We start from the raw sequence: 26725 nt of genomic DNA, 5'->3' as shown, positions 1-26725 counted from the left end.
GAAAGGAGTTAACCAATGGAACAAGTGTAGTGAATAATGTGTAAATCATAAATTAAGTTTAAACATCTCTTTAAATGACATATTGAACAGATATAGGATAGATGAACAAAGACATGTACTGGAATAACATGGCATGATAGAGGTGTGTTATGTGTTGTTATATTTATTATTTTTGTTTCTATGCAAATGTTTTCCCATTTTTTTCCTCTTTCATTTTGTTTTTAATGTTTTTTGTAGGATTTTAGCCTAACACTACTATAATAGCCTATTATTAGTATATTTATTTCAGTTGGACAAAAAAAGCTGTTCCAGAAATACACAGCCAATATTTATATTTAGGTTTTGTTCCTTCATTAAATGCTTATGCAAGAAAAATTCTGGAATTGTGGTTAGATCTATTTCTAACAGTGTGTGCAGTGTGTAGAATTTAGTGGCATGTAGCTATGAGCTTGCAAATTGCAAACACTAGCCTCACCCTCTCCTTCCAAGCGTGACGGAGAACGTATGGTGGCTGTGAAATGTGAAAGGCTCCATCCAGAGCCAGTGTTTGGTTTATCTGCTCTGAGCTAACCCCATGTAGATGTAACCTATAGATTCTAAGGTAATGAAAACACACTAGGCCCTATCTTATGTTTTACACTGAAGCACCTCTTTTCTTCAGGTGATGATACACTAATGAAAACATACTTGTGAATATTATATTCCATTTCTGCATATTCTGCCAATAAATCCCAGTAAATCATACATTCTGGACCTTTAACAAAAACCTTAAAAATATATGTTAAGATGTATTTTGGGCAATCAGGTCTATAATGCACTGACAGAGACCCTGATTATATCAGACAGGCTCCTCCTCTATGAAACTCTGAAGTGATTGCTGTATCGCTATCTTCAGCAACACATACCCACAACTTTGAGCACTACTTATGGTCCTCCTCATTGTATGTGGGCGGAAGCACTCTAGTTTCAAATCAGAGTTTATGGAATTAAAAAAAAATCCCTCTTGAACAAATCCCTGGTTTTCAAAGAAATTTCAACTGTTGTTTTTATCTCGGTTTGAGTTTGTAATACCTTACACTTCCTCCAGACTTCCTTCCTCTGTCCGTTTGTCTGTGTGCTTCTTTGGTAAAATCACTTAAAGGAGTTTAAGTCTGACCACAGGCATTATGTTCTCTCATTTCCTCTCCATTACTGATGTATCAAAACATCACGCAGAAACATATGTATACAAGCACAGATTAATTTACGGGAATCTTTGAGCCATCAGGACACAAAGACCTGTAGCATGAAGTTATATCAAGCTCTGGTGGTGTGACTCAGACGTGAATGTCAGGTTTAGACAAAGGACCTTCCTCCTTGATCAGTTTAAGCCCCTGGTGTCTTTGATGTGGGGTTTTATCTCTTGAATGACCAGATTCAGCTCATTAGTGCTCTTACACAAGCAACTGACAGGGTGAGTCACCATTTCTAGCACCTGTGTGTGCACTCCTTCTGCAGTTGTTGTGTTACCTACAAGTAATTTGGCTGCATGGGTGAAGTTGATGTTGTTTGTGTCTGTGTGTGTGTGTGTGTTCACAAGAGATGTTTGTAGAACTCCCTCCTACTATTCATTATAATAATGGGGGGGGGGGGGGGGGGGGGGGTGCATGTGTGTGTATGTGTGTGTGTGCGCACACTCCTTTATCATCATTTGGAAGTTTAAATTGGTTGTTGTGTGTTTTGAAGTGTTTTCAGCATTCTGTTCAGTCAAACACTGAGAGGACGCTGGAGACACAAATACACACCACACACTGAGAACCCTATCTTACACCTGCGCAAGTGCCATTTTTGCCACATCTGCAAGATAGCAAATGGAGGTCTAAACATGAAGGCAAAACGAAGCCGTGGCCCGGCGCATTTGCTATCTTGTGCTCAGCGCATTGGAGTAAAAAGCACTCACGCTTTAGACCAGCTAAAAACCAGGCGAAGTCTGTGGTCTTTCAGCACAAGATAGCACCCGATGTGTTCGGCCGAAACACACATCTTCACAGTCACGACACACCTTCATTTATGTTCATTCTTTTCCTCACACTGGAGTGTGGATTAGAAAAGTGTCATTTGAACATATTTTCTATCAGCAATAATGCTTTTAATGATGTTAAAAGCATGCCACAATCACAGAGCACCTTTCATTAATGTTAAACAGCCGTGCACACGTCTTTAAAAATAAACTCACTAATAAGGGAAAAAAATTGTTTTCGTTATAAAGTCTAATAAATCTAAGTAGAGTGTGCACGGGAAGTGATCACAGCTGCCAGCATGACAACTGGAACAAGCTGTGAGGATGGCAATCATTTTTCAGATGGGGACAGACTCTGATATTCACTGGCTGCAGATTGGCCGAGCTGAGGTGTAACAGATACACATATGCAGCAGCAGATACAAACCCACATGCCAGCGATAACGAATGTGTTCATAAAAATAACAGTAACAGTATAATAGTAAACACACACCCACACTCCTGTTACTCACAGGGACAGTATTAGCCATAGGCTATAAATGCTGCTTCAGTCAGTAATTACCACACAGAAAGCAACAATCACCATAAAAATGTATGTGTGTTTTATTTTAGAACAGACCTATTTAATTTGCAACCTGTGGGCCGAATCTGGACCTTTTTAACAGCCTTTTATTAATATGAAAAAAGTATACCTTTGTCATTTTACATAAGGGGTATTTAAAGGCATCAGCATGATTTGTCTAAAAGATAGATTATTGTTAAGCCTCATTCCCAGGATGTCAAATACTACCATTTTGGGTTGATTAAATATTCCGAGCATGTGAGGGAATTCTGCATTGAGATTCTCTCTTGAAAGACTATGAATTGATGCCGAAAAGTCAATAATCAGACATTTAAAACCCATTTCTCTACATAATCATCTCCTGTAACAATAGGCGTCAACTTAATATTTTTCCCAAAATTTTCTATCCTGGGAACAGAGGCACACTATCGCAATGTATGTGGGTTCCAAACCTGATCACTTTAGTGTTTCATCTGGTGGTATTGATAATTGTTATTGAGGCACAAGAACGTCACTCGACATTATAATTAACATCATATTAACTGTGCATGCCGCGTGCAGCTTGACCTTCGCTGTGGCTGCATGTGAAGATGAAATGCCAAGTTCAGCCTGTGATCTGTCACTGTCTGACTGAACAGCCTCATGGAAGTGATATTTTACAATTCTTCATATTTTAAACAAACAAAATTCTTTAAATCAAGTCACTTGGTATTTTCAAAGTCATGACACTGAACTGAAACAGATTCCACATTCTGTTTGCATTCAGAGGTTCAGAGCAGAGAGATCACACCATGTGCACACAAGCTTCAACATAGTCGGGTTAATAAAGTCCATGATCACTCAAAGTTAAAATGCAAAACTCTAAAAAAGCTTCAATTGAATTCTTCAGGACATTCTGGCATCTTCTTTCAGGAATGGGAGCTTTTTACCACAGCCAACTGCTGAGGGTAAATTCATCATAATCTATTTCACCCAGATGTGTTGTGGATAAACTATAAATTCAGTGTTCTTGAAGCTTGCCTTGCCTGGCCCGACCCCGATTGGCTTTCTGATTTATATGTCCGAACCCACCCTGAGCCCGATGTAGTTTGTTATCTGACACAGTCACTGTTATCATGGTTACAGCTCGTCTGTTAACTCTGATTACACATGGACAGTGTATAAATGACAAACAAAAGGCTGCTGCTACACACAGTCAAACACGCCGCACACCAGTAGCGCACCACAGCGCACACACACACACACACACTCTCAACAGGAGCACAGTTAATAGACTCATGCTGTGGCCTTACTTTTTATGCAATCTCACACACACAATACACTCACTGTCATCAGCAGTGATGAATATAAGTCTCATTTTTATTTTATTTTATTAAGTCTCTATCTCCTTGAACTCCTCTGGAACTCAACTGCAACCGTTGTTAACTGAACTACAGTATCTCACAAAAGTGAGTACACCCCTCACATTTCTGCAAATATTTAATTACATCTGTTCATGGGACAACAATAAAACAGAAATAAAACAGAAATGACACTTTGATACAATGTAAAGTAGTCAGTGTACAGCTTGTATAACAGTGTAAATTTACTGTCCCCTCAAAATAACTCAACACAGCCATTAATGTCTAAACCGCTGGCAACAAAAATGAGTACACCTCTAGGTGAAAATGTCCAAATTGGGCCATTTTCCCTACCTGTGTCATGTGACTCGTTAGTGTTACAAGGTCTCAGGTGTGGGGAGCAGGTGTGTTAAATTTGGTGTTATCGTTCTCACACTCTCTCATACTGGTCACTGGAAGTTCAACATGGCACCTCATGGCAAAGAACTCTCTGAGGATCTGAAAAAAAGAATAGTTGCTCTACATAAAGATGGCCTAGGCTATAAGAAGATTGCCAACACCCTGAAACTGAGCTGCAGCACGGTGGCCAAGACCGAAGACTGAGAATTTGGTTCAGATGGTGTCAAGTGTGTGTGGCGGCAACCAGGTGAGGAGTACAAAGACAAGTGTGTCTTGCCTACAGTCAAGCATTGTGGTGGGAGTGTCAGGTCTGGGGCTGCATGAGTGCTGCCGGCACTGGGGAACTACAGTTCATTAGGGGAACCATAAATGTCAACATGTACTGTGACATAATGAAGCAGAGCATGATCCCCTCCCTTCAGAAACTGGGCCGCAGGCCAGTATTCCAACATGATAATGACCCCAAGCACACTTCCAAGATGACCACTGCCTTGCTAAAGAAGGGTAAAGGTGATGGACTGGCCAAGCATGTCTCCAGACCTAAACCCGATTGAGCATCTGTGGGGCATCCTCAAACGGAAGGTGGAGGAGCACAAGGTCTCTAACATCCACCAGCCCTGTGATGTCACTGATGTCACTCAGCTGTTGCCTCACCTCTTGGTGCAGCTCATCTATCTCAGAACTGCTTAACATTTGGAGGTGGCTGTATTTTTGCCCAAGAAAAGTGGTGATTTTGTGTTGTTCCTTTATTTCAACTTTTCGTGTGTTCCAGTCGAGATGCCGCTCGTGGATGATAGCCTGGTATGGGGTGTCTGTTGTTGTTCTCCTGCAGTGGTGCTTCAGCTGCTCGAACCAGAGGAACATTAAGTTCAGTGTGGTGTACTTGTCTCCTTCAAGTTCACACTGGGTGTCATAGAAGGGTCATAGAAACTCGACAAGAAAATAAAGCACATCTGGGGAAATGCTGTCGATCCTCCAGCTCTTTGCGCAGCCATCTAGCTTCTCACGCAGCTCTTGGTACACCAAATGCACAGAATTTAAAGTGAGATAGACAGTGCTGAAATTTGCAACACTGATTTCAACAGCAAAGCTACCAGGCCCGTCTTCTTCACGCTTCACCAATGCTCTGGTACTTTGCAGAGTGTCCGCAACCTCTAGTGCCACTTGTGCCAGCTGTGAGTGGTTGAGGACGTGGCGCATCACTGTGTTATACAGGTGATCCTGGCAGTCAAGCTGTTTGTATGGTCTGAGCGCAGCTATTACATTTGCGCCCTGTCACCCACACCACTTAATTGAGCATACTGATGGCCAGCCTGTATTCTGTTAGCAATCTGATTATTTCTCTCCTGATATTGTCACCCGTTTTAGTGTTTTCTGGTGGAAACACTGTTGTTCTCAAAACTTTACTGTTCAATTTGAATGCCCGTGTCACAAAATGGCAAGTGATTGTCATGTAGCTGAATTTGTGGTAATCTTCTGTCCATATGTCAGTGGTCATTCCAATTGTATTCATTTCACTAAATGTTTCATTTAGCTGTTCAATCAGCTGCTTACGTGTCTCTGCGGCCAGCTCGTGGCACCTTCTAGACACAGATGTGGGGTCTGTCAGTACGCCTTGCTGACACAGGACCATATGCCGCACCGGTGTTAATAAGCTCTTGAGTTAACTCCATAAAACCGTCTCCTGCAATGGAACAAAAATGTCCTATATCTTTGCAGCAGTATGCCACGCACTTCTCTGACCTTTGCTTTAATATGCCGTGTGATTTTCTTTGAGGAGGTGGTAGCGAAGCTAGTTGTAGTAGTTTGCAAACCACCTGCAGCAGCAGGCGTCCTGCACCCTCTGTCCACATGTCGCTGCAAGGCTGAATTCCCAGTCTTCTTGCTGTCATATCTCATCAAAGTGCCTCATATTTTACATTTCACAAAGCTAACTGCTTTGTCATCACCTGCATTGACGACTAAATTGAAATGCCTCCATTTCCCTGCATGGTCTTCAGCATGCACGGTTTTAAACTTTCCTGAGGAAAGTTTTGTTCCATTTCATTAGTTTAGGCTCTATATTTATTTTGTTGCGTCATGTAAATAACAAACTGCAGCACTAAATAGGCTGTAGTGCAACACAGCAGCATGTCAAGTAGGCCAAACCCAACCCGAACCTGAGCATGATTTCTGATTTGTTATCTGAACCCAGCCCGACCCATCGGGTTCTGACAGCTTCTGATTTCTAGCTGTCGACTGTGGATTTTGTTGGCTAAATAATGACTCATAATTTCATAAGTCTAGCTGGCTGATGTAAGCTACTGCTAACTCAACTTGAGTCATCTGAGAGGTCTCCAGCTAATGTTTTAATGTTTCTATCTGACATGTTTTTTATAGCAAGAGGGGAACAATCCTGCAGGATGCTAACGCTGCTTTTTCACAGTGTGTGAGCTTTTGGTTTAAAAAAAGAACCATTAAAAGTTAGAATATCAAACTATTCATAATGAATAATCCATCACATTTCTGCTCCTGTTGAAACTTCCTGCACAGTGCGACCTGTCCTGGTTGATGAACCAAATGAATTACTTTAATTTGCATCCCGGCTGGTGGCAGATCACTCACCTTGTGTAACAGACTCCCTGCCAAGTGTGAATGAATTGAAAATGACTCATTTGGATCAACATGTATAACAAATTAGCATGTTTGGAGGAAAAGAAAGCTGATAAGCATTAATGCAACACCTCCACAGCCAAGCAGCTACAGACAGTGTTTCACTGACCCAGCTGACCCGTCTCGGACTGGGAACTCCCAGTGACCATGGCTAGAGTGGGACTGAACACCACTTCTGAGACTGACAGAGGTTTGGCGACAGTATAACAGTATAACGGTTGTTTTCTTGCCCATTTTGGCCCCTGGTACCCCGAGGTTGAGTCAGCTAACTTACCTGTGCTGCTGACAGTTACCACTTAGCTACATTAGCAAAGCATTCTGGGTGCCCAGAAAAGCATCAGGAAAGTCTGTCAGTTTCAGAGGCTGTGTTCAGAGGCTGCCAAGCCCTGTTCAGTTAGTCAGTTAACCTAAGTAGCCCAGAGGACCAGAGGGAAATCGGATAGCATTCTCTCTATAAAATCTGATAGTTTCACCCAAATCAGTGAAAAGTCATTACGTTCTGTTTTTGTACAAGTTAATCCCTAAGGCTATTGAGCTCTGCCTACATTTTTATTATTTATTCATTTTAAGTGAGAAAATTCTCTTTTATCTCATTCCCGCTGCAGAAGACAATCTTTAGTGTCTTGGTTTGAGCAAGATGAAGGCTGCAGACACAGAAACAGGCACTGTCTAGGTGGGAGTTTGGAGACAGGATGATGAAGGCGTTCAGGTTGTCTGACTTTCTGATGGCCGCACAGGGCCCAGACTGTTGCCTCACTTAGCTGCCTTGTTTCACAGATACACTCACTAGAACACCTCAGCTGTGAGCAGTAATTCAAACTCCAGCAGGAGACCTGGAGTGGAATTTCTTTTCCATGGTTCTTCCAAACAAAATTTTCTTTTGCAAAGGCTGTCTATTTTCAGAGGTTCTGCAATTTTACAGCTCAGTCAGTCTTTGATAATGACGCTGGTCTTCTCATCTGAATAAAAGTGAATAACCTGTTAGCTCTGTCACCTTGCCTGTTTTTAAAGTATTCTCTTAAATGTCAGTGGATTTACCTTCTGTTCTGTCATTTCTGCAGATTTTGTGTGAAGATAGTGACAAGAACAGGTACAAAGCAGAGCAGAATGGGAAAGAAGGCTTTATTCCCAAGAACTATGTCAAAATTAAATCACAAAGTTAAGTCATGTTTGAATGAAATAATTAACATTGATTTTCTGATTATTTCCTCAGTCCATACAATGTGAAAAGAGGTTTGTGTGTCCAACCACCAGTCAAAAGTCAGAATATATCCCAATCAAAATTACACACATTAACACATTTAATACACATATCGCTCCCCCTTTTTCACCCAACACTGTGGCTGGTAGGTTGACCAAATTCACCTGCCACTTTACAAATTCACTCACATTAGGCGGGTGGTAGATGCTAATTTCCAACCCTGATTTGTTTAGATTGAAGAGTAAAATAACTAATAGAAAAATGGTTGACATATCTGACATGATACTTGATTAAAATATTGTTTGAAGATGTAAACTTGGAAGATTCTACAATACATTTCACAAAAATAACACAACATGACAAAATGCTCTGCTAGCTTAAGTTAGCATGATTGGATATTTCTTACAATCTTACAATCGTGCAATTTAATTTAGCAGATGCTTTTAACCAAAGCAACATACATCTGAGAGCTGATGCAACATAAGCCAGGATGTAGTTAGGAGAGAACAACATGGACAAGTATAATGAAGCAAAAATTAAGTCTGACAGGACGAGGTCCCTACAGGCAGTAACAGTGGCAACGTGCACAGAGTGCATAAGATGCATTGGATTAACTGGCTCCTCTGTCTTCTCTTAAAGACTGAGAGGGACTTTGCCAACCAGACATGGTTTGGTAGCTTGTTCCACCAATGGGACGCCAAACACGAGAAGAGTCTAGCTAGCAACTATGGGCCCTGTTGTGGCGGTAGAAACAGGCGTCTTTCTTTGGCAGAGCACAGTGAGTGGGAGGGAGCGTACACTTGGAAGGAGTTCAGGTAATTGGAGGCAGTTTCAGCTGCTGTTTCATAGGCAAGTGTCAGGGTTTCGACTGGGATCTGAACAATGGAGTGATATGTGCTGCTCTTGGCTGATTGAAAATCAGACGTGCGCTGTGTTCTGGATTATGTGTAGAGGTCTGAATATGCATGTGGGGCGGCCTTGAAGGTTAGTTAGTCATCTATTATGATTTCTACATTAACATCTTTGTGTATTTACTAACAAGACATTACTCAAGTAGTTATTAAATCACTAGTTTGACTCATATGACCTATATTAAACTACAATGTCAATTTTTATGGTAATGAAGGAATGTGTCACTTTATTTTAACAGTTGTCGAGCAACTTTTTTTCAGGTTTTGGTTGCATAGACAATACCTGTTAGTAGGATCAGTTCATCGTTGGCTTTGGTCTTTGGTGACAATAACAAATGTTAAATGCCACTAGATTTATCCTTTAAGACAGTAACCTGGTTAATCCAAATAGCATGCATGCATGACTGAACCAAGCCATGGAAAATTTCATTTTAGTCATATTATTGAAGGTGAATCAAACTCTGACTCTCTTTAGACCTTTCACAATACTTTGTTACACACGCAGTAATCCAAGACTTGTCTGAGAGCACAGCATTCTTGCAAAATCTACACCAGGACAGACACAAGAATACTGAATGATTTATTGTGACATGGAGAGTAGATAACTGGCTGGTGAATATGAATGGCATAGCTCCAGAAGAAACCTAACAGCTTAAATGGAGGGCTCTTTTATTTGAAATAAAAATCAGCATCTTGCAGCACAGCATTAAAATGTTCTATGGTCATTTCAGTAGAGTAAAAAATTGTGGAATTCAACATTCAAGGACTGCTCTGTGGGCACACCTGCTGCCCCTGAGTGAAGAGGGATGGTGAAGCATCATTTCAGCTTTCTGAAAAAACAAAAAAAACAAAAAAAAAAAACAAAATTGGCTTCAAAATATAAGACGAAATACAGGAGAGTGAAAAGAAAGGTTGACAGTATGTCACCCTGTTTTTCACAAAGAAAGGTGGATGTAAGCCATGAGTGGTGGACATTAACCTTTTAGATTAGTCATCAGTAAAACAGGCTTTGCTCTCTTAACATTAGTTAGTTACATATTTTATATCTACGAACAAAAATTCAGAGTGTTACACATTTTGATCCTCTTTTAGCCATCATTTTGTAAATGCTGGCAAATGTTTAGCATGCTATGCATAGTGAATCAGTTGTCCCTGCCCTGGCATAGTGCCAGGCCCAACAGATGCAGCTTCAGGCTCAGCAGCCCGGTATCCCCAGTCGTATATCCCATATCAATGAACCAGCGCTGCTCCCACCTAATAAAGGAGGTGAGCAGTATTCTGTTGAATCATGTGTCAGTTGGTATAATTGCAGGGGCTCTGTGGGAAGATTAAAGATTACAATATCGAAACCTTGTACACATATAATGGATGCTGGACAGTTAGAAGCATTGAGTGACTCAGTCTATATTAAAGTAGATGGTAATGGGAATTAATTGAAGAGGTTCATGTACTGTATTATTTGAAGGATCAGTTTGTAGCATTTAGTGGATTTAGAGCTTGCAGACTGCAATCATTGTGCATTACCCTCCCTGTCCAAGTATGTATCTATCTCTATCTAGGGATCGGGTTTTTTGTTTGTTTTGGTTCTGGGCTCCTGTAGAAACATGGCGATGTAACATGGCAGTCTCCGTGGAAGAGGATCCACACACTCAGTAGATAAACAGCTCATTTTAAGGTAACAGAAACACAACAGTCCTTATTTTCAGGTGATTATACACTAATGAAACATGAATATTATTTGCCATTTCTGCCATATTGCTACTCATTAATGTTAAGAGAATTTTCCATTCAAGAATTTTATCTTTAAAATTACATCAAAGATGTCCTTTAGTACATTTCATCAAAAGGTTATCAGTTTTACATCAAATAATCAAATAATCAAATATTGGACTACAAGAGTGTCGCAAGCCTGCAAAGGTCATTTAATGCTTCCGATTGAGTTTCTGACGTGTGGTTACAGCAGTTGGGCATGGTTGGTGTGGCTTGTGGAGATATATCTGTGGGGTCTGTGATCATGTTAGCATGCTAAAATTAGCCTTTAGCTCACTGGTGTTCTTCAGTACAGCCTCAAAGAGCTGCTAGCATGGTTTTGAACTATGGGTCTTCAAGAGAGTGTCAATGAGTGTCCACAGAGTTACTGCAGGGCGTCCGCCAAATTATTGTGTGATGTTTTCTTTTTTTTTTCAATAATTAGAATATACATTAACATGAATCCAACTTAGCTTTAGCAGAGATAAATGAGCCATTTGTAAAGAAAACCCAACAACTAATTGGCTATGTAGTATTGAAACATATCGGCCAATTAGCTCTATTGTTATTGTATAGTGTAGCCCAGAGACCCTTTTGTGAACCACAAGAATTGTTTCGTAACCTCATGAGCTAGAGATGCTGACATAAGCTCAATTAACATTGCCATACTACAACTGCAGCTACAGGTAAGAGCAACTGAGAGAAGACCTGAAAATAGTCAATGAAGTGTATGTAATAAGGGGTTTCTGATCCATCTCTCTATCATCCAAGGGGTCTTTGGCCTGAAAAACACTGAAGACCGCTGCTGTTGACTCTTAGAAGATACAGAAATTGCAGAAAGATACAGAAATTGCTGATGAGTGACCTACATCTGTCACCTTTTACTTTACGCAGTTCCTCTACAAGCTGTGATCTTGTTCCAGGATAGGATAACCTTCCAACAGGATGTCTGTCTTTAATGTTGGTCCTAGATATCTTTCACACTGCCTCTGTATGCACATGATTTAAAAAACAACAACAAAAACCAAAACTCCCACTTCTGAGCTGCTTGGAAATGTGAAGTGAAGGCAGTGAAGCGCTACAGAGCAAACAGCTTTATTGTACAAGATGAGACACTGTGACAAAACCTTGATCCCATGCCACATCTGACATCACCCCAAGCAGCTTACAACTTATTACTGCACTGTAGCTGCAGTTCTGTTCTATTCCATTTGTTTTGGGTTTTTTTCCTTTTATGTGATTTATTCCATTTCATCTACTTTTTAACTAACTACTTTTTAATTAAATTTGATTCTAGATTTTACCTTGATTTTAATTACTTGTTTTGAATGTCATCCCAGTTATTTTCTTTCCTTATGTAAAGCACTTTGAATTGCCTCCTCCGATTATTTGGGAGGGATATTCTTGACAGGTTGACAGTCTCTTGCAGGAATAACACACATACAAGATGCTGCATACTTCAAAGTCCCCATTTCAAGGCTGCATATAATTTTGACTCCTCAGAATTCAGTCTTTCCATATTCAGAACCACTGCACACCATTGAGGGTTTTCAGTTTTGTTTTTTTTTTGAGTTTCAGTTTATCAGCCTTGTACATTCCAGTTTCGACATCCTGACATCTATAATACAACATATAAAAGATAGAGCAGCAAGCATGTTTTTGGCACAATTGTAGCTACGAAATCTCATCATCTCACCAGACAAAGCACACGTCGCCCAGAGGCTCATACTGTAAAACATCATGGATTTTTCTCACAAATGTCCAGATGTCCTGGAGCTAAATTTAATTACTATTTTGTCAGCCACCTGAATTGAATTTGAAACACCTTGTGAGTCCTTAATAACTCACCTTGGTTTGTGATGGCTATGATATAATTTAAATTTATCTGGAGACGTGTTTCGTACGGAGTTAAAAAAAAAAACAAAAAAAAAACAAAAAAAAAAAACAACTTCATTGAACACATTGCGAGATGAAGTAACAGGATAATGATGAGGAAGATTACAGATTTGGGAATAATAACACCTGTGGCCTGACTGAAGGCTGTGGAAAACTTGGGAGTCAGGTAAGAAATATTTCTGTGGAGGATATTTCAGCTGTGATGAACTCTGGCTGAGGAGTCAAATGTGTCTGCTGTGGACGGACGTGAGTTTTAGTTGAATACTTTGAGGCCCGGGTGGTAAAAGTGGTTGTGGTTCGTTTTGAATTTCTGACAATAATATGGCTGCTATATTGTATAACAAAGGTCACGTCAGATCATTCTTGTGTTGCAGTTGAAATCTATAGGTAAGGAGACGTGTGTCAGCTCTTTTCAGCCTTAGAAGCTAAAATGTAATGACTTTATAAAAGACCATTTATAATTGTATTGTATTTCTGCTCCTTCATTTCTTCTCTGGCCCATAACTTTACTTACCACCAAAATTTAATTGAATTATTGTTACTTTCAGGGTTGTTACCAGTACCAATACCAGTATTGGAAATTGATTGCAGTGCCATGGTGAGGAAAATCCAATTCTCTGCATTGAATTTATCAACCCCAAAGTGGGATGATGCTGGGAAGCAGCACTTTTATTGAATTTATTTATTATCAGTGTAGGAAAGAAATGTCAGATTTTTAAAATATATATATTTGTTGGCCGTTAATGGCTTTTAATGGAGTAGAGAGCTGAAGATATGGCAGGAAAGGGGGAGAGAGAGTGAGGAGATGACACGTAGCGAAGGGCCACAGGCTGAAAACCAACCCATGGCCACTGCAGAGGCCTCAGAACATGGGACGCACGCTTTACCAAGTGAGCTACCAGGGCGCCCCAAAAGCACCAGCTTTACCTCAGCATCAGATCACATTCGCAAAGTGCACATTATTATGGCCGGCTTGTGGTAATCAGAAGGTCTCTGAAGAGTGTCTCGGGAGAAGGACATGAAAAAATTGGGTGAAGGGCAGTATTTACTAGTGCACTCTCTCCCTCTCTCGTTCTCTCTGAATGAGGGTAAACAAAAATCACTGAGTGCTCTCTGATTGCAGCTCCTTATCACAAGTCTTCTGCAAATTTAATGTAGAAAGATAGGGCTTGCAGAAGCAGCGCTTCTGCAGTAACGCATAATACACACAAACATGGGCAGTGTGTCCTGGGCGCAAGTTACTGACTGACTGACTGACTGACTGAACAATGATAATGTGACTACCTAGTGTATACTGTATATTGCAAGTAATCTTGTTATGTTATTGAACTGTGAATAGAGATGTTGTTATTTAAATTTTATTTCCTGATTTGGTTTGGTTTTGTGGGTTTTTAGGTTGTCTTTGTTTTCTGACCTGGATTGGACTGATTTGGGATTGTGGGGAAAGAAAAATGGAAACTTTACTGGCTGCATTGAACTCTGAGACTTTGGGACACAGACACTTTTCTGTTTTTTTTTTAACATACTGTATTGAATAAACAACATTCATATCAGGAAAAAATATTGTATCGGAACATCTCAAGAGTTAAGACACCTGACTGTGATTTTCAGACCATCCACTGCCTGAGAACCAACACATATTTCAGCATTGGATTAGCAATATACTTCTGAGTCACAGTGTTTAATTAATCTGGCTCAACTATGACCCTGGAGGTTAATTAAAAACTGAATTGTGACGCTTTTCATGGATTTCATTTCCTGTCACTTGTTGTCAGAGTAGAAGATCAACAGGAGACGCAAACATGGCAGGGAAAAAAAACAAGTAATAATTTTCATTCTTACACGATCAGCTGTCCTTTTGAAGAGGAGGAGATTCTGTATTTGCTTAATTTTCTTTAAGAGTGACATTTTTGTTTATGATTCTACCAACAAGAAGCCCTTTTTGACATTGGCCAGTAACAGCATCAGTTTTTGTCCTCGAAGGTAGCTGCTGTGATGTATTATATATAGCCTACACATCATTTCAAGGATAAGGAAGTTTTTTGTGCTGCTGGATTTTACAGCCAGTTTCATGGGAAAATACATCGAGCCAAAGCTGAAGAATCGCTAATCAGAGGCTGGAAGGCGCCTTCCTCATCTGAGAGAGCGAGGGCACTGCGGGGGATTTCACCATCACTGTCAAGTCAGTTGTCATTTCCGTTACCCCACCCTGAAGTGCTTTTTCTGTTGGCTGTAGTTCACACTTACTTGTCTTTACTGATATTTCTCCTTTTTTCCACCCATGCCACTCCAAATTTCAAAAGACCCGAATTTACATTAACTGTAAAATAAAAACAATTTGCCTGTTAAAAAACTATTTATTCCTCTTGTATTCTTAATATGCAGTATTATAATTAATTGCAGGTGCTCTTCATGAAAAACCCTTTAAATCATTCTCTTTAACAGTGCTAAAAAGATTATTTCACAAACAAAAAATGAAGAATACATTTGCACTTTATCTTCAGCAATGCACACAATTTGAAAAGTAACATGACCTACAGAGTGGAGAAAGAGAACATTGTCCTCTTGTATGTGAGATTGTGAACCCTGGCTTTTTGTTACTGACTGCTGTGATGTGGGAGGCTGCTGCTGAGCAAGACAGAGAGAGAGATTTTCTTTTATAAAAGTCATTTGATCTGTCTAGCTCCTGCAGCTTTGGTTCAGCCGACAGCTGACAAATGCAACAGCTATCCCTTCCTAAAATCAGCTCTGTAGACATTGTTTTAAATGCATAAATATCAGGACTGTCCCACGTTAATAAGGCTTGATCTCTCAATCAAAACGTTGTTCAAAAATTTGAATTCATATGTAAGTGTATGTGAGAAGCATGGCCTAATCCAAAGTTCTGTATCTCTGCCCACTCCTAATGGAAATATTAGATGTAGTTAATCAAGCTTTCACATTATGCATCCAAGAGTTTGCTTTATTTTGCCTTAGTTTGTCACTATTAATATCACTCCTGCTACTACTAATTAGTATTGGGTTTGATTTTGGCAGTTTTGAGCTGCTGACGGCTGCAATGTAGACACCACGACACGGCTAACAAAGTTAGCATGTGCGTTGTGCCCACTAATGCATGTCCTGGAGGACAAAGATCCAGATCAAAAACCTCTGGAATGAGGCACCGACAGTCAGGGGACGGACAGAGAGCAGTTGCAAATAAGTTGATGTTCCAGCACAGAAACGTCTGGGTGAAAAAAGACAATGAGGAGAAACTAATGAGAGAAAAGGAAAAGGGCAACACAGAGTGCTGTGGGACACAAACAAACAGAGGGTTATTGAGATGGAGTGGTTTTCAGAAAGTTAACATTATCCTCATCAGCAGGTCAAACAAGTTGGAGGCTTAATGCATTAATGCAGTAGCAGGTTCAGCCTGGCTGTCAGCATTTCTCGCATTCCACTTTCAGGACTATAGGACAAATAGCAGAGATTTTTAACCTAACAACCTGCTGCTGTGTCATGAGAGGTAAACCAGCCACCGTGACCCTTCAAGGATAAGTGGCTATGGGCAAGGAAAGAATGCTGGGAATTACATGTCACCTAGCTCCCAGAGCTGACCCCACCCACACTATTTCCTGTCCTGTCTGTTTTTTTGCCTGATGAAATTCAGCTGACTGCACCTTTACAGGGAAGTGTGGGTGTATTTTCGAGGGTTTGAACTGTTTTATCAGCAAGATGCAGGTAAAAATCTACACATCATCCACTGCACAGACTGCAGTCTAGTGACAGTGAGTGTTTTCTCTGACACATCTTGTCCAAGGTGACTTCTTTGTGAAAACTCCTCACCTGTCAACGGTCAGTCTGAGAGCTTGATCGCTGATCTTTCGACATTTTGTCAAAGGAAGCTGTCACTTTCTCCTGCATGTGTGTGATGCCAGAATACGAAAAAGGCATTTCATCTGAGCGCTGAGATATCATTTGGTGTCAATTTCACTCGTGATGTAACTTAATGAAACATGTATGTGCAACTGGCATGGCTTCATTTTCACCCTCTTCCTTGTAGTGGAACTTGAGAAGCTGTTTATGGTATTTTAATGTTAAAGGAGGAGCATGTAAGACCAAAGAGGTCAAAAGAGTGAGTGCACCAGTACAAATAGTGATTTAGAGCCATAGATCATATATTTAATAGGTTGAATTATTTAATATTGTTACGTGCAGCAGCCTGTTCTCTCTCTCTCTCTCTCTCTCTCTCTCTCTCTCTCTCTCTCTCTCTCCCTCCTCCTGCTGCCTGCTGCACACTCAGGTAGAGAGAGGAAGAGGGTATAAGAGGGGCAGGGAACGTAGAGGCACAAGAGGGCATGAGCCACAGGGCAGCACATGGAGGCAAAGGGCACATGGTACACAGCACACAGACAGCAGTACAGGTGGCGAGAAGACTTTTTCTTCCTCCCTCTTTTTCCTCTCCCTAAGCATGTTCTTACGTCTGTGCAGCTTTAGGCGCTGGGGTTTTGTTGTTTTAGTTTGTTGTGTTAGTTTGGGCTGGAGATTGCTGGTAGTTTATTTATTTGGGTCTCTTGTTTACTTTAGGTTTAGTTTCTGTGTTAGGTCATTTAGAGGGGAGATGCTGGGAGGGATGACCCACTGTGTGGTTGGCCAAGCGTCTTCCCTTCTTTTGTTCTTTTTGGCTGTGGTCTCCAGCCCCCTTTTGTTTCCCTTTAGTTTATGTTTGTGTTTTGTTCAATACTTTGGGTTCTTATAATTAAGCTTGTGGGTAAACTGTTACTTTTTTGGTGTGATGTCCTCACTTATATGTTGCAGCCTCCTGCCCCTATCGAGCCGTGATTTTCTTTTTGTATGGAGGCCGTAACGATATGCAGTAGGTTGAAGAGAGTTGTTCCCCCCTCCTCCCCCTCCTCCCCCTCCTCCCCAGACTCGAAGCTCAGACAGGCTGCCTAAAGGCTACGGGGATAGAACAGACAAGTACAACAATATAAATGGATTTAATCCAGTGGTTTTGAAGAGAGCAAGATAGGCTGTCATCACAGGGCTGCTTGTGTGCTGTCAATCAAACTGCAGTCGAGCATAGGTTAACCTGTCCCCGTCTTCGCCTCAGCTCACCCTCATGGGAAAATTGCAAGTCAAAAGTATGGATTTCAGTAGCATATGAAACTATCACGAAGAAAAGGAGAAGCAGCTACAGCACAGACTGGCAAATCACTTATGTCTGGGTGAGACTGCAGGGTCTGAAAAGTATTTAAAAATCTAAAACTAAGGCTGTAATACTGTAAAGTATTTTAATTTACAAAGTGTCAGATGCAAAGCGAAGCAGAGCAGAGACAGCACAATGGAGACAGTAAATTTAAAAAACAATTGAAGATTAGATCTCATTAGATTTGAGTTGACAACACTTGTTACTGTAATGCCAGAAATCTTTGTGTATTACAAGGAAATACTTTATCAATACTCCTGTTCAACATGCGTAAACATGACGACAGCAATGTGTCCACAGCCACTCTTCCATCCACTATGATTTACACACAGTGGTGGACAGTAGTACATTTACTTGAGTACTGTACTTAAGTACATTTTTTGAGTATCTGTACTTTACTTGAGTATTTGTTTTTTGGGAAACTTCTGACTTTCACTCCACTACATTTCAAAGACAAATATTGTACTTTTGACTCCACTACATTTCTAGGAAGGTTGTTGTTACTTTTTGACTTAAGTATTTTTAAAAACATGTACTTTTGAATATTTAAGTATTTTTAAAAGCAAGAACTCTAGTACTTTAACTCAAGTAAAATTTTGACTGAGCAACTTTCACTTGTAGTTGAGTAATATTTGACCAGGAGTACTATACTTTGACTCAAGTACTGGGGTTGAGTACTTTGTCCAGCACTGTTTACACAAGCACACCATGCTGGCTTGGCTAATAGTTGACAAAACAAGCTTAAACAAAAGGTGTTAGACAACTCTGGAGTTGGAGTTCAGTGACTGCCTGCCAGACTCCACTAACATATTGCTCATTTTAACCGTTTTAAACATATACTCCTTCTAAAAGGTTATTTCTTGCAACTCATAAACAGTTACTCATTTGGTGAACATTCCATGTTAATTGTAACTTTAATAAACATGAAACAGGCAAACAGAGTTTGTTGATGTTGTATTTCCTTGCATTTGCTTACTGATGATTTTGTATACACTCTAACTTTTAAAAGTTAAATTCCAATCTTAATTTGACTTTCAAATTAAACTAAAGGATAATAATAATTATGTCAAAATGTGTAATGTATAAAACACCAAATGTTTATATTGCAATTTGGGGAAAGGGATGAATTGAATTCCTTTATTAAGATGGATTTTTTTTCATAATATCACATGGTTATTCAACAAAGGGTGGATTTAGGGCAACTGTAGGGCTGATGAAGCTCTTTGGATGAAAGGCTAAACATTTTCAAGGATCTACAGCCGAGTCCTGTTGCCATCAATTCAGCCTTTTTTGGATAGCCACAACCAGAACGACTGAGAATAAAATGGTTCCGAAGATTGATGTTTTCATCTCCAAGAAAAATGTCTCTGTGGCTGCTGATCTAACATTTATTATCCTGCTCTTTTCCAATTGTATTGTAACAGTTCTCTGTCTTTTCCTCCCATGAATCATCTGTCACAGCACAAAGGTTCATACTGAATCTGAAAATCCTTGACATCCTGTGTGGTTATGGCCCTGAGTTTCTTAAGTTGCCTTTTCAACTCTTTTAGCTCTCCTATATCGACAAACAAAAGAAAGTTATGTTGCTTTTTACCAACAAAAAGTCCTCCAGGTTTTTAAAACGTCATTGTTCTTCACAGTTTCATCCTCCAAAGGTATGACAACAGTGTTCAGCACTTTATGATCTTACGGGACAGCGCAGGAAAGCATTTTTTCTGGGTGGAAAAAATTCAACTCATTAAACCAGCAGGTGGAATATCAACACCACCTCCTCAGTGAGCTGCAACCAAACAATCTTGCTCCATGACATGGAGGAGATGCAGCAGGTCAGATGTGACAAACGAGCACTTACAGTCCATAAATATGCATACGCTCAAGTGTTTACACAAACCTGCCGTACTGCAACTGTGGCTCTTAGAAATTAAGTTTGCATATTACTAAATGGTTTGCAAAATTATGCTGTGGTGACAATGTAATTTTCACAGACAGTGTTTATTTGTACACAGTACAGGATGTTCACGCTACAGTCCAGGGTTTGTGTTGGTAAAGTAATAATATTACAGTAATAAGTTACTGATTAATACAACTGGATAAATGCATGACCTACCAACACTGTTCCTCATGCAAATGTTCAAATTTTCTTTTTTTTAAGATCTCATTAACTGCATCTGCTGAGGAAGACTGTGTAATATGAACAGCAGTACAGAGCAGCGACTAAATTAAATTTTCAGTAATGTTGTTTCCAAGCTCAAGGATGAACGTTTATTTTCATCATGCAGTATGTACACAGATACTGACCTCATACACACTCACACAAAAAAAAAAAAATATTTAATTATTATTAAAATTTTAATAATATCACAATGTCCACTTGTTTTTCGATGTTTTTTTTTTTTATAGCCGAAGCTTTCAGTCATATTTCATAAATTTCATCATGCGTTTACTCATCATCCAGTGTCATCCAGTGTTTTCAATGTAGAATTTATTTAGTTTTTTTTTTAGTGAAAGATTTTTATCCGCGCCGCTGGAAAGGCTCCTGAGATGGTGTGCCAAAAAAAGTCTCTAAGAAGCTTTTCATCAGCCTCAGTGAAGCACATTATGACGTTACGACTGACAAGAAATGTTACAAGGTGACAGTGATCCGAACAGAGGAGATCTGACAACCATCCAGTCACTTATCAGACAGTCATTTCACAGTAAACCTTTTTATTACTTTAGTTTTAACCCCAAAGGATTATGGTTTAATCAGTGCCATAAAAGTATTATGAGACTTGCATTACCATATACATGGATAATTCAGTTTCAATTTAATTTTCTTAAATCTGAATCTCTGCAGATTAACAAGCAAAGTTTTTACTACATGAAGCAACTGCAACAACAAAAAAAAACTATTTAACTTTTGTTTCTCTTGTGTCTGTCTTCCTATATAGAGTATGCATGCTGAGGCGTTGTTCAGCTTTGAGGCCAAGGAGGACGGTGAGCTCAACTTCAAGTGTGGAGACATCACTCAGGTCCTGGATAAAACTGATACCAACTGGTGGAAAGGAGCGTGCAACAGACAGACTGGGATCTTCTCCCACAATTTTGTGACACCAGACTACCACAAAAAGTAACCGTACCCAGTGAAAGGAAAAGCCAATCAAAAAATGTGCACAGCAAGCAGAGCAGAGCAGACAGGCTGTCACTCCTCGGATCGAACATGAAGTCAAAAGGAAGGAGGTGAGGACCTTTGACAGGGATTAACCATACTGCCGAACGAATTTGGTGGCAATAATTTTTTGTATTGATCCACTATTATTGTGTGCTTTATCACCTTACAGTACTTTCCACTGAACAAAAATAACGGAAGATGAGTAATGTGATCATATTAACCTGCTCTGGGATGCTGGATTTTTTTCATTATTATTATTATTATTATTATTATTATTATTATTATTATTATTATTATTGTTGTTGTTGTTGTTGTTGTTGTTGTTGTTGTTGTTGTTGTGTGCTGCATCAGTTTCAAGTAAGGGGTCCTTGATTTTCTGATTGTTTTCTGTTGCATGTTTTTGACCAGGGAAACATTTTTTACACACAAAAGGAAACCTTTTTATTTTGTTGATGCTACAATTTTATATTCATATTTTCAACAAAAATAACTTTTTGCTTTTCATGTTTCATGTTAAATATTGTTTTCAATTTCAATTTTCAATTTTTTATTGTCAAAAGCATCTGAAGTGTTTCTGAAAATTGCACTGGATGGATTTGCTCCTTATTTACATCACATCTCTTTATTCCTCAAAGTGCAAACCACTTCCTTTGAAAAGCCTATGATTGCAAATGTCTTTTGAGATACGAAATGTTGTGATGTTCAGAGACAATTAGGATTTAATTGACTAAGAACTGATTATGGAAGGGTTTTTGTATGTTACGGAAATTGTAATTTTTTTAATTATATCTTGCAAGCGGCAAGTCGTTAAGAATGCAGAGATGTGGCGTGTTGTATTTTCTAAATATAGCTGTTTTTTATTGATATTTTTCTGTGGTCCGGATTATTGGAGCCTTTGGTACTTTTGTTTTATCGTGTAGCTCTTGTCTGTAATAGTAAAATATGTGTCAAAAAGGATACCTTGTGCAAGCCAAAACTACCCACATGTACAAATAAAGTAACCTGAGCCTGATCTATGTTTGAAGTAATCAGTTTTGACATAGTGTTGAGTCGATTAGTAATGACCTCAACCCCAGTCAGTTGCTTAACCAACTTCAAACATAACAAGATGCCAATGTCTTGTTTCAGTCAGCTGATGGTTTCTCATACCTCTTCAAAACAAATCATGAGATAAAGTAATCTGATGAATTCTCTCATATGAGTGAGGTTAATTTTACTTCCAGTCAGGCTGCTGCACAAATGTCTTGAATTATTTCATATCTGTACATAACTTTATACATAATAGTGTGGTGATGTCGTGCAGTGACATATTGCATGAGACTAACCAAACCATTTTCATAACCTTGGTTTTTTGGTTGATTTGCAAAAAAAACTAACACTGGGTTCAGGGCAACCAGGAATTTACCATTTAATGTACCATTGTGGGGGTGGTGACAAGTTGCCATGCATTACATACATATATCATTGATTGCCAATTTTGGATCAACTAAAATTTTGATCCTTGCTTGTGGCCCAATTATAGAAGACTATCAGTAGCTAGCATAACATTAGCAAAGTCTAGTACCTATTAATTTTAGATATGTACAGTTGCAGGGCAGAGGTGGAAAGTAACAAAGTACAAATACTTTTCTAATATATTATGTAGAGTTTTCAGGTATACCGTCCATGAGTGTTTATTTTTCTGACAACTTTTTACTTTTACTCCCTACGTTTTAACACAAATATCTGGCAAATATCTTGTTACTTTAATTTTAATGCATTTTAAAGGAGGCATCATCATGTACCAACCTTCCCAAAATCAAGATTAATGCCAGCCGAACTGGATGGGACAATAACACATAGAAAAGATGATTCTTGGTGTATTTATCAGTAAATGGTAAATGGTAAATTGAGTGCATCTATATCATGATTTTCTAATCCTACAACCACTCAAATTGCTTTAAATCATGCAAGGCAACTTTGCTCCAAACTAACCATTCACACACACTAAGGGCCTATGCCTTTGGGGGCAATTTGGGGTTCAGTATCTTGCCCAAGGATACTTCAACATGCAGACTCGGGGGAGCCGGAGATTAAACCGCCTTACGATTTGTGGACGACACCACTGAGCCACAGATAGGACAGATCACACACAAGCATGACAGACAAATCAAAACAAACACAACATATAAGATGTAACAAGATGAAACAGAGGGCTGAACTGTGGAGAAAAGGCGTCTAGTGAATCTGTCATCTGTTTAAGAGTAAAATAGTAACAGCATGAATAAAAGTGAACCAGGCGGCACTGCCAACAACAACAGAGCCGATTCAGAGAAGCAAGACGTTCTCCATCTATGACCTGAAATGTTCTCATGTTGATCATAATGTTTAAATTCTGCTGCTGACATTGAAAACTGATTGGGACACACGTTTTTTAGTTTATTTGAGATCAGTTAGAATGGTTCAACAGTATTCTTCAGATTATATTAATATGGCTTAAAGTTCAATTCACTTTGCACAACAGCCAGCAGTCTTTTTTTTCATGTACTTCTGCTTGAGTAAAGACTGTGTGTACTTTTGCCATGTCTACTACCAGATCAGATGATCAGTCAATTCAACACAAGCGATTTATGAGTTTGTGTGCCCCCTGGTGGCCACAGGGCCCTAAACAGCTGTTTAGTTGGCTTATTGAGAGAGCTGGGTCTGATTCTTTGTTTTTGTGACAGGTATAAATGCTGATGCACCATGTGTTTGTATATGTGTTTGTGTTTGTGGCAAATACATTCATATCAGCCTGATTACAATTATTTGTCTGTCTCAGCTAATAGATTTGAACTGAATAAGCTTCATTAATGTGTCACTTATCACACCAAAAAACACACAATTCAAAAGACAGAGTGCTGAGGACCACTGTGAAAGCAAACACTCTGAAGAAAACACACAGTAAACACAGACTGTCGAGCCTCTCTGAGCTGATAGGTGGAGAAGACTGGGAGGAAAATCTGGAGTGAAACTAGGCTGAACGAACCCTGGAGTTAAAACTAACACCCAGTGTCAATAAAGGTAAATTAAATGGAAGTAAAGATCCTATTTTTTATTTTTATTTATTTGTTTTTTTTGCCTGTACATCAAACAAGTATGTATGTGTGTATATACAGAAGCATGTATGCAAGCATGAATTTGTATGAGAGATATGTATTTGCCTGCAGATATGTACTTATGTATTTTTGTGTCTGTATATGTGTGTGTGTGTGTGTGTGTGTGTGTGTGTGTGTGTGTGTGTGTGTGTGTGTGTGTGTGTGTGTGAGGATAGGGATATGTTATATGAATAGTAATCAGCCCATAGTTTTAAATTTCAGTCTTGTCACTTCTGACGCTGTTAAGAGGAAATGAAGACAAGAGTCAGGAGACGGAGGGAGGAGCGCTTGTTTTGTGTGATTGTGGCAGCAGGAGTCCAGTGAGAGCAGTGCAGACAGAGGCAGGAGGAGAGAGAAAACAGAGGAAAGTTACAGCAGCACTTCATTTATGCCAAAAATGAAGCATATGCAGGTCTGAAAGAGATGTATTGATACCCTAGTGCTGCATCGATTTGTTTCTGACTCACATTCAGCTTTTTACCGATACAGGGCGTCTAAACTGATGCACTCGTATCTTACGCATTAAAGTCTGATGCACTGGGTGCATGAGTGAATCGTTACAATCCTCCATCATTGTTAATTATTGATAAAACTGTGAACTTCTTTCAGAAGGAGGAAGTGACACAATGTCAGAGAACCACTGCTCTAACTATACTAGTACAGTATTCAATAAAGCCTCCACCTTTTTGAGGAGGATCTGTCATCACATTCAAACAGAGATCCCATCAGTATTCATCCATCAGCATCATGAGGATCCTTGTTCAGACTCAGTAGCACAACAAGGACTTTCTCCAGGGTTATATCAGGGGGTCAGATTGCTGAAAACCATTCTGACTCAGCCTTGAGCATGTCAGGTCGTCAAGAGAGAAGCCTTGCAACAAAGGTCTACAGCCCTATTTTAACCCATAATATCAAACCAAGTGTCCTCAGGCCATTTTCTCTGGGTCGTCATCAAAGAGAGAATCGCATTTAAAGAATGTATGTCATAGACTCACAGTGACTACATTTACATGCACACAGTATTCTACGTGCAGTCATGCACAGTCAGGAGCCATTTGAGCTAGTTTGCTTCTTCGCATCTTTTTTTTTTTCTTTTTAAGTTTTCCAGAAGTGTTGGACTTGTTCATCCATGCGAAAACAGCTTCCCACTTTGTTCAACCACCTTCTTGAAAAGGTCAGAGTTGCAATATTGGCTCATATCCGAAAAAAAACCTGTTGATCTCACAGTCTTGGTTTGTTTGGAACACACAGAAATGACTGTAAACAGGCAAGAGGCTGCAGTAAAAAACACACATGAACACACAAGAATGCTCCTAAAACCTTAATGCTATTGACATATCCCCAATATCTTAATCGGAAAACGCTCCTTCCAGAATAAGGCTTAATGAGGAATATTCAATATGCTGTTTACTTGACTCCCAGCATAGATGACAAACCAAAGTTCCTGTTCATGCCAACAACAAGGTCAAAAGTTTGGGGTATTTTGCTAGTCTTACCACATCTAAAGAAAAAAGTGTTTATACCTGTATGGATCGCCACAGTAAAAGGCAAACTGAAAAAGCCTGCAGTCACACAGAAAGGACAGAATATACAACAGTTGTTCAAGTGGGGATAATGATTCACAATTTCTCCTCAAAGGAATCCATGGTGTTGCACTTGGATGTGGGATACATACAAAATGTGACAAAGTAGCTGTGTGAGGAATGAAAAACAGAACTTGAAAGAGGAGTTCAAATCCTGCATGAAGTGGGCATGATTGTTTCAGAAGGTTACGAAAAATGTTCACAAAGCTCCTAACCCCCTCCTTTCAAACACAGTCTGACACTGACAAATGTATTGAATCCCGTTGTGTTGCTGGAGATTACACCAACACCTGCTGTGTCCTGACTCCCCTGGATAGCATTCAACAAAACAGAAATGGTTATCTTTATTTGTTTCTCACCAAAACTGGGGACGATGACTGTGGATAGAGACAGATTTGTATCCACACATATGTGAAATAAAGGGTAAGATGTGGGATCTGTACCCCTCTCCACACAATAGCGTAGATAAAGAATAATAGATAAAGCCCTGTCTCAAGGCAAGGCAAGGCAAAAGTGACCCCAACATCACCCTGCTCACAGGTGCTGCTGGCCTATCACTTGAAAACAGCAGAATCAAGCAGTGTGAGAGTGCACCTCTGTGCCATGGGAGTTGCCTGAGCTGACCCGACAATGACTGTATCAGTGCTGGAAACGATGATGTGCTCATGTGCTTTGGAGGCATGTTTCTGCTGATATAAGAAGAAAAGACTATTTGAATCATAGTTGTGCCAGTGAGAACACCAAGGCAAAGAGGTTGAGATACCGCTGTGCTTAAAATATGAGTGAACTGAAGGGCTTCTGCAGCTGACACATGGCGGATGCGAATTTGACTCAGTGGAGAGCAATTGCATCATGTGAAGTCTGCTCTTTACCAGGAGAGAAAAGAGCCATTGTGATGCATGGAGGTTCTGGTGGGAATCCAAACATCCATCATACCATTTATGTCATTCTCATCTTTTTACAGAGAGTCCTGCCAGG

The 26725-nt window shown here is 39.7% G+C and overlaps 1 protein-coding gene across 1 annotated transcript in view; it reads left to right on the top strand.

Moving 5' to 3' along the window:
- grb2a (growth factor receptor-bound protein 2a) overlaps window positions 1-21235 on the top strand; it is a 43221-nt gene extending 21986 nt beyond the window's left edge. Inside the window, 7 exon segments of the mRNA XM_084714474.1 lie at window positions 8014-8115; window positions 14777-14816; window positions 14819-14891; window positions 19553-19619; window positions 19621-19656; window positions 19658-19723; window positions 20828-21235. Of these exon segments, the coding sequence (XP_084570600.1) occupies window positions 8014-8115; window positions 14777-14816; window positions 14819-14891; window positions 19553-19619; window positions 19621-19656; window positions 19658-19723; window positions 20828-21010 (567 nt within the window). The 3' untranslated portion in view covers window positions 21011-21235.
- Window positions 21236-26725: the final 5490 nt, after the last annotated feature.

Source organism: Lutjanus erythropterus, chromosome 3, assembly GCF_056507025.1.
Source record: "Lutjanus erythropterus isolate fLutEry1 chromosome 3, fLutEry1.hap2, whole genome shotgun sequence".
NCBI classification, from domain to species: domain Eukaryota; kingdom Metazoa; phylum Chordata; class Actinopteri; order Lutjaniformes; family Lutjanidae; genus Lutjanus; species Lutjanus erythropterus.
The sequence above is the reverse complement of the archived record's forward strand: the minus strand, read 5'-3'. Positions and strand labels throughout refer to the sequence as shown.